This window comes from Eucalyptus grandis, chromosome 3, assembly GCF_016545825.1.
Source record: "Eucalyptus grandis isolate ANBG69807.140 chromosome 3, ASM1654582v1, whole genome shotgun sequence".
NCBI classification, from domain to species: domain Eukaryota; kingdom Viridiplantae; phylum Streptophyta; class Magnoliopsida; order Myrtales; family Myrtaceae; genus Eucalyptus; species Eucalyptus grandis.
Genome location: NC_052614.1, coordinates 30,500,468 through 30,513,605, shown reverse-complemented (window position 1 = coordinate 30,513,605; position 13,138 = coordinate 30,500,468). Strand labels below are relative to the sequence as shown.

At 40.0% G+C, this 13,138-nt stretch overlaps 1 protein-coding gene across 1 annotated transcript; it reads left to right on the top strand.

The window, feature by feature from the left end:
- On the top strand, nt 1-1,452 carry LOC108958160. The gene is made up of 3 exons (XM_018870132.2): nt 1-247; nt 644-852; nt 1,144-1,452. The coding sequence occupies exons 1-3, from the start codon at nt 1-3 to the stop codon at nt 1,450-1,452; spliced, it is 765 nt and encodes a 254-aa protein (XP_018725677.2).
- The last annotated feature ends 11,686 nt before the right edge of the window (nt 1,453-13,138 follow it).

The window sequence follows — 13,138 nt, the reverse complement described above, 5'->3', positions numbered from 1 at the left end:
ATGCCGCTGCCTGGGGGCATCACTGAAGGGTTTGCTGAGGATGACGCGGACAATTTCGTGCCAACCAAGGCCCGGTCCGAATTCAACTTGCAGCTCGGCAAAATTAGCCAGCAAGCTGAGACTCTGTGGGTGAAGGTGAGGAGGGGCGACCACGTGATTAAGGTCTGGGCGCGCATCGTGCCTCTTAAGGGCTCAATGCTCCAGAGGAAGTTCACATTCCAAGCAGCTACGGACGATAGACGTGGTGGTTTTAGGGGATTTAAACCTGGAACAGTGTGCTGAATTGCAAGGTAACATTGCCTTCTCTGTTTTTTTTTTTTCCCTAAATCTACCTTCACTCCATGCCAAGGGTTTAGTAGACATCACGAAAGATGTGGGCAGTGCCTGCTAGGATCATGGCTAGTAGATATATATACTACCTCATAGACCATTCGTTTGGACGAGCATGGGTGTATATCGTGCAAAGAGAAAAGATGAGGACTTTCCATCTGACAATGCATAAATGAGCAGGCGGGGGGTGAACGTGGACACGGCAGGATTCAAGAAGAAAGGAATGAGATATGACTGAAGGCGAAAGTCGGGACCTACTTGCCTGACCAATGGTCTCCAGTAGTTAACTCCATTCTGTTTATGCTTTTGCCAGGCGAACACGCCGTCGAGGCCACTACAACCCGGTCCATGGCCTGGTTCTCTGCATCAGTGTCCTCAGGAATTCCTCTTATCTTTGTCAACATCCAAACCGAACAGATCATCACGTCAGTAAACTCTCTTCTGTTGAGATTCTTCGAGCTCTTGAGATCTGTTTATGATTATAGCACCTTCAAGTTGATATATCTTCTAACTCTTGGCATTGTGAGTAATTACTTCCTGTCTTCTTCTCACTAAGGGCGGGGCCCTCAGGAAAAGAAATTAGTCTGGGGAAGCAACAGAACAAGACATTTACCGTCCAAATGGCTCATGGGATAAGACTATGGTTTTTACCGGGAATTGCTGAGGTTTCAGTTAGAACTAGTCCCCGAACCCAGAGAAACACGGTTCAGAATGGACATTAAGTGAACTGAGAGGTGATCATCACAATCATAGGACAACATTTTATTAGCTGATATTCCTGCAGAAATGAATCTGACTTGTTCCCCCACGCAGGGTTTCATCTGCATCTCCTCCATGACCACAGGATCTGCAGCCGATCGCGCCGGGCTTGGACGCATCCATAAGGAGGTAAATGCAGCTGGGCACCTGCTTGTGGTCTCGAGATTAGAAGGCAAAAGCCAAATGCCTTCGAATGCATGCTCTGAAGGGCTAATACCCTGCTGTGAACACGGCGACATCAGAGAAGTCCTCACCGCAACCACTGACGCGATGGATAGGATCAAAATCCACATCATGGGGTGGCCAAACCAAACCCAGCTAATACATTCCAGCAATGGGCGCAGCGGCTCTCCTTCCTCCTAATGTCCATTGTTCACCTCCTCCACTGTTAAATAATTGAAAGTCAATATAAAGATTTTTTTTTGGTCGAAAATACACAATTACTATTGATTTACTTAGTCAAGTTTGGAGCTAATACATCAAAAGCATCAGCACATAACAAATCAAAAAGGGCAGTCGGCGGATTAGCTACCCAATTACTAGGAAGACAATTAGCACTTGTCGCGACCAATTTTTCGGGTGTGAACCACCTAGGGTTTGGCTAATGAATTGTTAAGCCTAGACTTAACTCGAGTTCTCCCAAGCCCATACCCATTCGTGACTTAGGTTCGAATTCTTAACATGCAAATTGATTTTATTTAGGAGTCGTCACTAATCAGTTTATGGTAGGTCGATTAGACACCTAAGTAAAATAATGGGGGAATTACTTTACTCCTACGAACCAGAGACTAAGCAGGGGACTTGGTTACATTAGATTTCTCTAACGCCCTTTCGGTACCTTTATCTTTTATCTTAAAAAGAATTGTTTGGCAACTTGAATTGATTTTAATTTCTTAACATGTGAGGTGACAATGCGGTACGCAAACCACCAATTTAACACTCAAGAAAGCAAATGAATAAATGATGCAGAACTTACCTCAAAGCAACGAAAGCATCTGCAATGTTAATTTAGAATTCACATCAGCAGTCTTAAATATGATTTCTAATTAACACGCAATTTTTTGTTTTGTTTTCACTTAATTAATGAAAATCATGCAATATGCAATGCATGCCACTAATTTAACATGAAATGATATGACATGGCAACATGACTTAGCTATATGACCTAAGCAATATGGCATAACTAAGCATGTAATCTATTCTAAGCATGAGATGATTTATTCTAAATAATTTTTTTTGTATTTTCTATGAGATTCGAAATTTAAGAAATGCAACATTTAAATATGCAATCTAAATTAATCTAATGGCCTAATTCTAATGACGGGCAATTTCTAATTAAATGCACCTAACAAAAATCACTAAATGACGTGCATTGTATGAAACTAATTCTATATGACGTGCACATGATTTTTATTTTCTAATAAGCATGCAATCTATTTAGGAGAAATTATCTAAACCTACAATATGCAATCTTAGCATGCAATGGCGTGCAAAGAATGCCCTAATTCTACATGACATATGCATATGACATTTTTTATTAAAAAAATGCAATCTATCCTAGAAATTGCAACTAATTTATCCTAAGACAAATTTTATGAAATTTCAAATGATCTAGCTAAATTAAGATTCTATCTAATTTAAACTAGGGATTAAGTCATATTAAATCTTAATTTAAACTAAGACATTATCTAAATCTAAAATGCCATTTATCTTTAAAAAGATTATCTAAATTTAAAATGAAGCATGCAATTCTAACCTAATATGCACAATGATTTTTTATGGTTTTTTTTAATTAATTTCGAAATTAAAATTTTCACATAATTAACATGCAATTCAAATAAAAAACTAACAACCTAAATGAATGCACATTTTTTATTTTATTTAAAAATTCATAATAAGATTGCAAATCCTAAATATGCAAGATGACAACAAACCTAATCCTAATTAAGATTTTTTTATTTTTATTTTACGAAAATAAGATTCGACTTAACTAACTTGACGATTGCAAATCAAACAAGATAAGATTGATATCCAAAAATTAGTGAACCATATCTCGCGCATGAGATCGGGTTGACCAATTTTAAATTAAATTGCGAATCGAATCTCGGGCTTGAGATTAAATTGTCGATTTTTATAAGGGATTGCGAGTCGGATTTCGGGCGCGAAAATCGGACTGTCAATCCCTAGCTTGAGGACTATTTCATATTGGGATATCAATAATATATCAAGGAACAATTCCACTAAAACAGAATATTAAAAAAGGTAAAGAAAAGAAAAACCACCTAATCAGATTTTCTTTTTCTTTTCTGTTTTTCTTCTTTCCGGACACCGCTCGTGGATTTCCAAGGGCCGGCTAATCGGTTCGGCAAAGGAAGCTCCGGCCAAGGTGAACCAACGGTGGCAGCAACACGAAGCGAGCTAGGGAGGCTCGGGTCCGGACGGGCGGGGCCGGCGTTGGGCGGATCGGCGTCGGTGCTCGGCGGCGTGGGCGCGGCGAGCTTAGGCGTTGTGGGTCGTTGTTGGCGGACGAGCGAAGCAGCGGCGGGTCGGATCAGCGGAGCGGCGGCGGGTCGGATCGGCGGCGCGGGTCCCCGGCTTGCGACACGGGTCGCGATCGGAGGTCACGACGGTCGGATGGGCGTCGGGCGAGAGGGCTGTTCGGGTCGGTCAAGCTCGGATCGGCGGCGGCTTCGGTGTCGTCGTTCGAGCGAGCTGCGAGGAGACAGTGGGCGCGCAATGTCGCGGGCGTCGGTGGTGAACTCGCGGGTGCGAGACGCAGCGGCGTCGGTTCATGAGGCGTGGGAGCAATATTATTATAAAAGCCAGGCTTGAACGAGGTCTAGTTTCAGCGAGACTGTCCGTTGGTGGCAAACCTCCATTAGAATGTACTTGAAATTTAGTAGATAACTTTATAAAATGTAGTTTTACAACAAGAGTTCCGTTCAAAGTTATTCCATATTTTAAAATTAAATTTATCAATCGTTATTTGCATGTTCGAAAAACTCATTTATAGCCAAGCTATTTACATTATCAGTATTTTCTCCAATTGAACCTAATGAGGCCCTTGTTCACCAAATCCAGACCCATTATTTAGTGTTACTACGTTAGGATCTTCCCCATTGTCATTGTTCACTTTAAACCGTTTCTTTGAAGCTTCCTTCCACGTTGCGAGTCTCTTTGATGGCCATCTAGAGGTCGATGGGTGATTTAGCTTGTTTAAAATATCAGGATTCAAGTCGACTATTTGAGTTCTTCATGTGTCTTCTTTCAAAGTAAATTCCACTTGAGTAAAAGACCGTTTAATTTGGGGAGGAAAAGGCTCCCTTTATTTACATTCTCGGGAACAAAATTTATTGTTTTTATTCGCAAGGCAAGGCAAATGGTTTGTGTACTTTATTCCAGCTTATTTTTGTTCAAGCAATGTATTTTAGCAGACCAAAGGTAGAAACACTTTTCTTTTTTCTTGCTTTATTATTCTTCCAAAGTCTTTTTCTTTGGTGGAGATTGTTGGCCATGTCGGCTGACCAGTGGGTCTCCGTGGTGATCCTCCCAGCTCAGCCATAACTTTTGCTACTTCACCAATAATGCTGGCACAGGCGTCCCAGGGGGCGGTTTCCTTCACTCTAAAGCCTCAAACGACTTCTGAGGGCTCGAGCCTACTGTAGAATGCGCCCTTGCATTGTGTTTAAAGCAGTAGGTCTTTGCAGATGGGCCACCCTTCAAAGTTAAAGAAAAATATTATCCATTCCCAAGAACCCCAATAATTGTTAAAATGAAGTTCTCCACAAATGCAATTTTCTGATCAAAGTGTCCTGGGAACATGGCTTTTGAAAATACAATGCTATGAGGAATTTTGCTACAAAGCGATTCTGTGAATATTTCCTTCATGCTTTAGAAGCAAGTTATCCTTCCAACTTCCCAATTTCGTTGTTTGGCGGAACACGTTTTTTTCCAGCAACCCCAATCCGAGGAACCAAACTTCCCTCTTTTCTCAATTTTGCACGTCTCAAATTAGCCAATTTCATAATCAAATTCAAGGAACTTTTTGAAATAATCTCGATTTATTGAGATTAATTAGCACGATTCAAGGGAAGTCATGCCGAAGATGATAAAAATAGGCGAAGGAAGACGTGTTATTACATGAGAGAAGAGCTGGATCAAACAAATAGCGCTTCGCAAGATAGCTAGCCAGCTATCCATTTAGCGAGCAAGCAACAAGCTCACGCGATTTCTCGAAGAAAAGAAGATTGCAGCGGCGATCTGCAACCAAATCGAAATTCGGGAGCTGGGTTCGACTACGTTCGATCCTGAATCTCGAGATCAGGGAGTGGATGACGGAAGAGGATCCCGGGAAGTGGACCTGGTGCCCATTGCTTCAATTGCACCAGGTCGTCGAACCTTCTGCTAAGATCCACCATAAGTACTTCTCTTTCTCCCTCAGCGAGCTCTCTCAATGACCGCGCGGCTTCTCTGCCGCCCGTGTTACTCGACGCAGATTTCCTTTTCGTCCGTCCGTCCGTCCGGGGCAGATGTTTGAGGTGTCGTTTCGTTTCATTCTGCGCGTGTCGGCGAAGCCAGCGCGAATTGTTGGCTTTTGGGGTGGGGTTTTGGAATCTGTAGGATTTCCCGTGTCGATTTAAACAGAGATTTGATCTCCACTGTCATCTTAAATGCTTCGGTTGCCAGTTCGAATGTCTTGGACAGTACTGTTCGATCCTGGGTCCTTTTTAGTGTTGCATTTGTTTGGTAATGAAAACGTTCTTCTAAGGAAGAATGGTTTTACCGTAATCGAGGGTGACAGAGGATTGACATTTCTTCTGAAATTTTGACTCTCAGGGGTGCAGACCAAGGCAGCTGGCATTTTCTGGCTCTTGGCATTACCCTCGGCGTGTTTCCCATTTGTGTGGTATGTTTTTTTTTTTCTTCTCACCTTTAGACAATGGACTAATACTTTTAAAACCAACATGCTGCATTTGGCACCCATTTGACTGTTGATGTGTTTTCAGTCCCAGCACCCAGTTCTGGTTTGTGCTTGCAGAGCTGGTTCAAGATTTTAATCCTGCTTATTAATTCATCTACTAAAAGCTTGGTGGTACTCTAATAGAGTCTTGACAATTACTTGGTAGAAATTGTCAAGCTGCCGGTTGCATCATCCCAATTTAGAAGCAGGCCATACAAGTCTGGCACTAATTCCTTGCAGTTGAAGAAAGAGCAATGAACTCATTGTTTGTTCCTTTCATGGGCAGTTCTCCCAAAAGGGACTAGCTCTTTATGATAGAACATTGTACTGCATCAAGATTTTCAAATGCAAGGCTGATGGACGGCTCATTTTATTTTGAACAGGTGTTACAGTGTTTCTTTGTGGGGTGGCCATTGCCTTGCTTGGATCTCAATGTCATTCCCCAAATTATTGCTGCTGTTTAATTTCTTAGCTACTCCTTTAAAGTTAGGGTAGGCAATTTCCCCACCAGTACCTTGCTTCTTGCCCTGGATGAGTTGAAATAGGACAAGATTATATCAGTATATCTAGGCTTCTTTGGCTTCCGTTAATGCCCCTCATTTAGTTTTACAGATAATCAGATGTCCAAGTGGACACATTTTTGTGTGAGGCTCTAAGATGTTCTCATTATTTCCAGTTGGATAACCAGGGTCATGCTTTCGACGTGGCTGGCGTTCTAACATAAAGTGCACGGTCCACATACTGCCTCTGCTGTCCATGAAAACCTTTGATTCTGCTTTAGGTGAAAAGGAATTTGTTAGGCTAACGCCACAGAAGTCTGAAGGAAGAACTGACGCCCATCCCCAAAGAGCCTCATGACCTTAACTGGTGATTCCAGATAAGGCCAAAAAAGAGAGCCATCTTGTGGTAATGATGCTTTCGTTGTACAGCTTTTTGAATTTTCGAGTGGGAATGGATCTACTTCTGGGGAGTCAAAATGGCTAAGCAGTAAATCACATCTTTAGTCTGCCAAATACAGGCCTCCTCACTTGAGCTTAAAGCCGTGTCAGCTGTTTTCAGACTGGGAGCTTAACCATGCCAAAACTGTGACTAGCCAAGTAGTGTAAGCTGAAAAGAAAATTTGCCTACCTAGTAGACCATGTCATTCCCAATATGTGAAACAATCCCAAATTGTTGATGCTTAAGTTGCAATTAGATTTAAGATCAGTTAGGTAGATACAATCCTTGAGCAGTTTGCAAGAGGTTTATGCCAATCAACTCGTGAAGTCCAAAATCTGAACTTTTCAAGCATCATTTTAGAGGCTAAGGTTATTTGCTGGCCAAGTATAATTCTATTTAAATCATGGAAGCTCAACAGATGAACTACTCTTTTGGACTAATCAAGCCACTGGTTCTTACAAGGAGACTTATCTCATTAGTATATAAATAATAAGGAATTATTCTCCCCAAAAATCTAACTCTTCCTGTCTGTGCTGGCTGACAGGAAGTTTTGGCTAAGTTTATGGACTGAAATGGTTTTCCCAATTCTGGTAAATTAGAGCAACAATGTGGTTCTCCAGGACAGACCAATCAACATAATAACTTGACCCCTTACAGGTAGCTTTTATGGTTTGGATGTTTTGGAGTTCAGTTTAATTCCACTAAAGTATTGGATACTAGGAGGAATCAGAAAAGCTGGGTTATAGGAGCTGGTCGGTTAATCATAAAGGCTGGACATATCAAAGCTGAGCAGTATTGGTTTGGTATCATAATTTCCTACTTTTGTCTTTCCATGGTTTGAAAAGAGGGTGTCAGTTTGGAGCTTCCTGCTTTGGGATTGTGTACCAAAAATGAAGTAGTTTTAGGGTCAGTTATGTGCTCAAAAAGTAGATTGTCATTAAGTTTAATTTGTATCCCTTTGAGGTTAACCGGGAAGGCCTTTTTGCAAAGCCCTTACGCTGTCTGTGTTCAGTTGAGATCTATTAGAGGCTTTGATTTCCATTTGTAAGCTTTGATTGAACTGAGTCGATTATTCTGTTACTTGATCTTTGTTTTTCAGTAGATTTAGTTTCTAAAGCTATAACCAACCTCAAGCAAAGATGCCTTCACGGAGTTATACTTCCATATTCTGCTTGCCAACAACTTGTTATTTTGTTCCAATTGTTTCAATGCCTGAACCATCTTTGTTTAGCCTTTGAAATCAGTGGTTCAGTTTCTCGGCTTTGGCGAGTTTGAGTTATGTCAGGTGGGCCTCATTTTCACTAACATCTGATGCCTTAGAAGAGAGGTGTTGAATGGGTCAAGCATCTCGTGATGTCTTACTGAGTATGTCTCATGTTCAGAGCGTGTGGTCACCCTCTCTTTGTTACTGGATTGTCTTTTTTCTTCTCCTTTTTTATCTATCTTTGGATAGGAAAGGCAAATTCACGGCATGTACTCTTTTCTTTTGGCAGAAGAAGTTCTATGTTTTCCTGAAATTTTCATTTCATTCAATATGTAACTCAAATTAGACTAAATTTGTACAATAAAGAAAGCATTAACCACAACTAGGCCTAACTAAATGGGGTTGGCTGTTGTTAATCCTTGTATGATGGCGCCCTAAATTGTAGTCAGTCTATGCAAGATCTATATGCTCAATACCTGCCACTCATTATCTTCTACTTCTTTTTTTTTTCAAGTTCTTAGGAGCCTTCCTTCAGTCCCCATCCTGTATCGACATCTCACAGCAGCATAATGTGGCTTCATTCGGCGCCGAAAATCATCTCAGCGGTTCCCGGCATTCCTTTTCCTTACATTATGGACCCAAAAAATTTCCTCTGTTCCACAATTTTTTTTATTGAAATCTTTCTCTGTTGAGGCTTGGATTCTACCTTTTTAGTTGTAGGAAAGTCTTCGTTTTACCTTCATGTGCCTGCAAGTCTTCTTTGGCCAATCTTTTGGCTTTTTGTAGCTCATGTATTTGCAACCACATGCTCTTTTCTTCTGGAAATCTTCCAAAGATATTCTATGTGTCTCTTTCTTCTTTATAACCTTTCTCATGGGCTTGATCCAAATCTAGAGGCCATATGCACATGCTCTTGTTTATTCTTATACCTTTACACCACTGTATTCTGACCTTTCTTGACTCCTGTAGTATTTTATGCAATTTCTCTGAGTTTAAACATTAAGGAAGTTACATATAAAGATTGTGCTCAGATGAATTGTAATGTTGTTCCACCAAGCAAACTGAGGCTTCTTGGCTTTATGATAGTTACTTTTTGTTTTATTCTGTTGGGCACAGGCAGTCTTGTCGTATTATTCACTCTGTATTTTTATATAACTTATGGATTTGTGAGAGCTAAAAATCCTTTTTTGCAAAGTTATTGAGGATGGCTTGTTTGCAGCGCCTTTATTTTAGCCTTCACTCTGTGTGTTATCTCTACCATGTTTCCAGCTTTTGTGTAGCAAGTTCAATCTGCTTTGAATCCCATCACATTTAAAAGACAGTCCTTCCTTAAAAAATTATTCAGATCAAAGGGTAAGAGATGTCTGACAGCTGATAACTCTTGCAACCCTTCTGTATATAGGACCATTTTGAGCTTTTTGTATAATGTTCTATGATCTCTTTTTTATCACCATGTGATTCCGGAGAGCAACCTGCAGACGTTCCATGATCACAGTGAGAAATGGATCAAGTCTCTGACTGGTGTATCCACTCGAATGTGCAGTGGATTCAATGTAATTTGTTCTTTTTTTCATGGTTTATAAATGCATCCTTCCACATTGGTGTCGGCAAGCAGCAGCTAAGATCCTTGGTTAGTATTTACGCTAATGTAAAAAAAAAAAACAATAAACTCAAGGAGCACCAGTGATTTTCACAGCCTTTTCCAAACATCTATTCGCTGGATGTCAAGATTTACTGATTATTTTCTTGATGATTGTGCCGAAAGCTTGATGTCTGGTTGACTCTGTCCCTTGATTGGTTTTCTTTCTTCGGCAACCCTACCAAGAGGAGGAACAGCATTTTACCGTATTGGAAAGATCATGAGAAATTCGTGGAAAGGGGAGAGTCAAACTTGCATCGTCTTATCATTGAGACGGAAAGTGATTCGGTTAGGCATTTTCCATGTTCACCATGATCAGGCTTGTTGCATTTCAATTTAATAGTGATAAATTATAAGGCACGATGAGCCAAAACAAGGTCCACCCATGGAAAGGAAAGGGGGAAGTAAGGGATCCTGGGTTTCACTTTTTGTGTCAAGGCATTGATTCCATATTAGTCCTAAACTCGATTTTGATTAGCGTCAAACTTGGTATAAATGGATATATAAAATTACTTTATACAAGAAACTTTTAAAAGGAGCTACGTTTAAGTATCATTTTTTTTTTTAAAAAATTGGGCCTTAAATTTGCTGGCATGTGTATTACATTCTGAGAAGAGTTTTTTTTTTTTTCGAAATAGTTCTTTTTGCTTTTGCTTGGGAACAATTTTTGTAAAAGAGCGCTTGGTTTGGTCACGACGAAATTTACTAACTCTTGGAATAGAAAAAAATATATAAATAACCATTTCTTGGAGCATTTGCTTTTTGTATTTCACTGTTATATTATTTTTGTCGACGGATCGCCGTACTGCCCACCTACCGATCGCGGGTGCCGGTCGCGCCGCCGCCTGGCCTGGCGGTCGGCGGTCCACTCCCATTTTGAGAGGCGGTTGTGACAGGTGAAATTTTTTAGCAAAAGAAAAATAAAAAGAAAATCAACTTATTATTTTAAAAATTGTTCTCGGGAACAAGAAGCAACTTTTTACTTCTCAAAGCGTTCAGGGAACAAAAAATTGCGAAATTATTAGGAACAAATGTTTTGCAAACAGTTATTTGTTTGGGGAGTGAAACGAGGAAATTTGGAAGGAACGAGGCCTTACCTTGCATTACTTTTGAGTCTCCAACCAGAACTTACTTTTAGAAATCAGTAGTAATTATTTTATTAAATAAAATTGATTCATAATGACTTGTTAGAATGTTTACTCTAAAATACTTGTCAGGAAAATGCAAATATTTTTGAATTAGAAAGATAACTTTAGAAATATAAATTTTGTTTATTTCCTAAATTATAAATTTGGCAGAAAGCTTCCCTTTGTAGTACCTTAAAGTAAAATGGTGTTTGAGGGGAATTACATTTATAAAGAACTTTGGTGATTAATAAAAAAAAAAAATAAAAAAAAATAGAATTCACTTTGGCAGCATCAAACCCCGGTTCATTGGTTACTGGGCAACCTTGGCGAGGTCTCAACCCAAATCTAGGTTCGCGGAGTCGCGGGGCGCGGCGACCATCTGTCGTTCTTGGGAGGTTGCATCGCGACCTCGCGGCGACCCAAATGCTGGATCGCTGGCCGGGTCGCGCCCGTTTGGCCATAGATCCGTCGTCACTTGTAGCGTGACCAGTCTGGTGCTAGAGGTCGCGTGACCTCGCGGGGATCGCACGAAGCTCGCGGGCAATCCTCGGAGACTCGTCATGGAGTCTACGACTATCCGGTGACGGTCTCCACGACAGCCTCCAGACCTTAGCGGTGATTCTCGCCGGCCTCTCGAGCTCTGTCTTCTGCTTGCGCTCTTGGATTGAAACGATGTCGTTTTGATGAATAGTGGATGGAAGCGATGGAAAATGCGGAGCGCACGAACGGCGTTGGGGCTTTCTCATTGCTTTGGAATCTTTAGCGTTCGGCTTCAAGGCAAGTTTCATTGGGTGTTAAAGCAGCGATCTTGCAAATGAACACAGGCCACGTAGAACTTGCAAAGTGGTTACTCAATATTGACCTTGCCCTAAATTTGGTTTTAAATTTAAATATTAATTAAATTAAGTTTATGGGCTAGAATTTAAAACAAAAGGAATCAAATTTTGGGAGAGGAGCTCTTGTTAAATCCGCCACCATCGTCGGAAAAGCCTTAGCGCTCTGCCCCCCCGGCGTGTGACAAAACTCACTTCAATTTGATCATTCTTTTTTTAGAATTTAGCTTTTTAAAATTAATTTAATTACAATTCTTATTAAAAATCAAATTGGACAAAAATGAATTGTTTGACTATGTATATAGCCATTTTGACACTACATGAATAATTTTTGAAAAGAATTGCCACATCATTTGTGATCTCATGAGAAAATGCCATTAATGTAGGTTTAGTCGAAAAGCGTTGTAGGATGTGGAATTGGTGAAATTCTCTCATGATTAAATTACACTTTCAAAGTTTGTTGACAATATAATAATCGATAACTTCTAAAACAATTTTTAAAAGAAGCATTATCAGATGTGTTGTTCAATGATCTGATTCTACGTGGCTATATTATAGTGCATGCTTGGACTATAATTTAATGATTTGATAGTTGGCATTTCGTAGATATGGTATGATCAATTCATGTGTTTATTGCATATAATTCATCAATACTTTAAGTTATAATTAATCATCAGATACTCATTGAATAGTTTTTAGCATTATTGATTATGTATTGTAATGTTGCATATTTGCCGGAGTCTTTAGATTCGCAAAAAGAAATATCAAATAGCATCGTTATCATAATTACTCTAATATTACAATTAACTAGTAATTAATTAATATTGATTAATATAATAATTTAGTAGAACTCAATTATAAGTCGGGTGGGACTGGACTCACCAATCCCAAATGTATGCTCTTTGAATGAGAATCCCACGACCAGTAGAAGGAAATATCATTCCATCCAGGATGGTGATTCCAACTTGTATCCCTGCACTTGCCTCCATGAGACCCCCCTCCCCCACCCAAGCAACTGTACAAAGGAATCATGGCCATTCCATCATAGCAGAACTAATGTGTGAAATCGATCGAAACGAATCGATCATATAGTCTATAGAACTACAAGGCTGCCAGCAGATTACTTATCAAAAAGAATGTCTAGCTCATACTGAAATAACTCAGTTCTACCCTTAATAGTGGTTTCTATTGTCAAATTGACAAAATATTTTCCATTTTTGATTCTCAAATTATGTAAAGGAGTGATGTTCAACTACCCTTGAATTACATGGTTTTATTGTTATATACCTGAACTTTACATGTTTTCTTGCTTTTATTAGATTCACCAGAGAAGCAATGACTCCATCA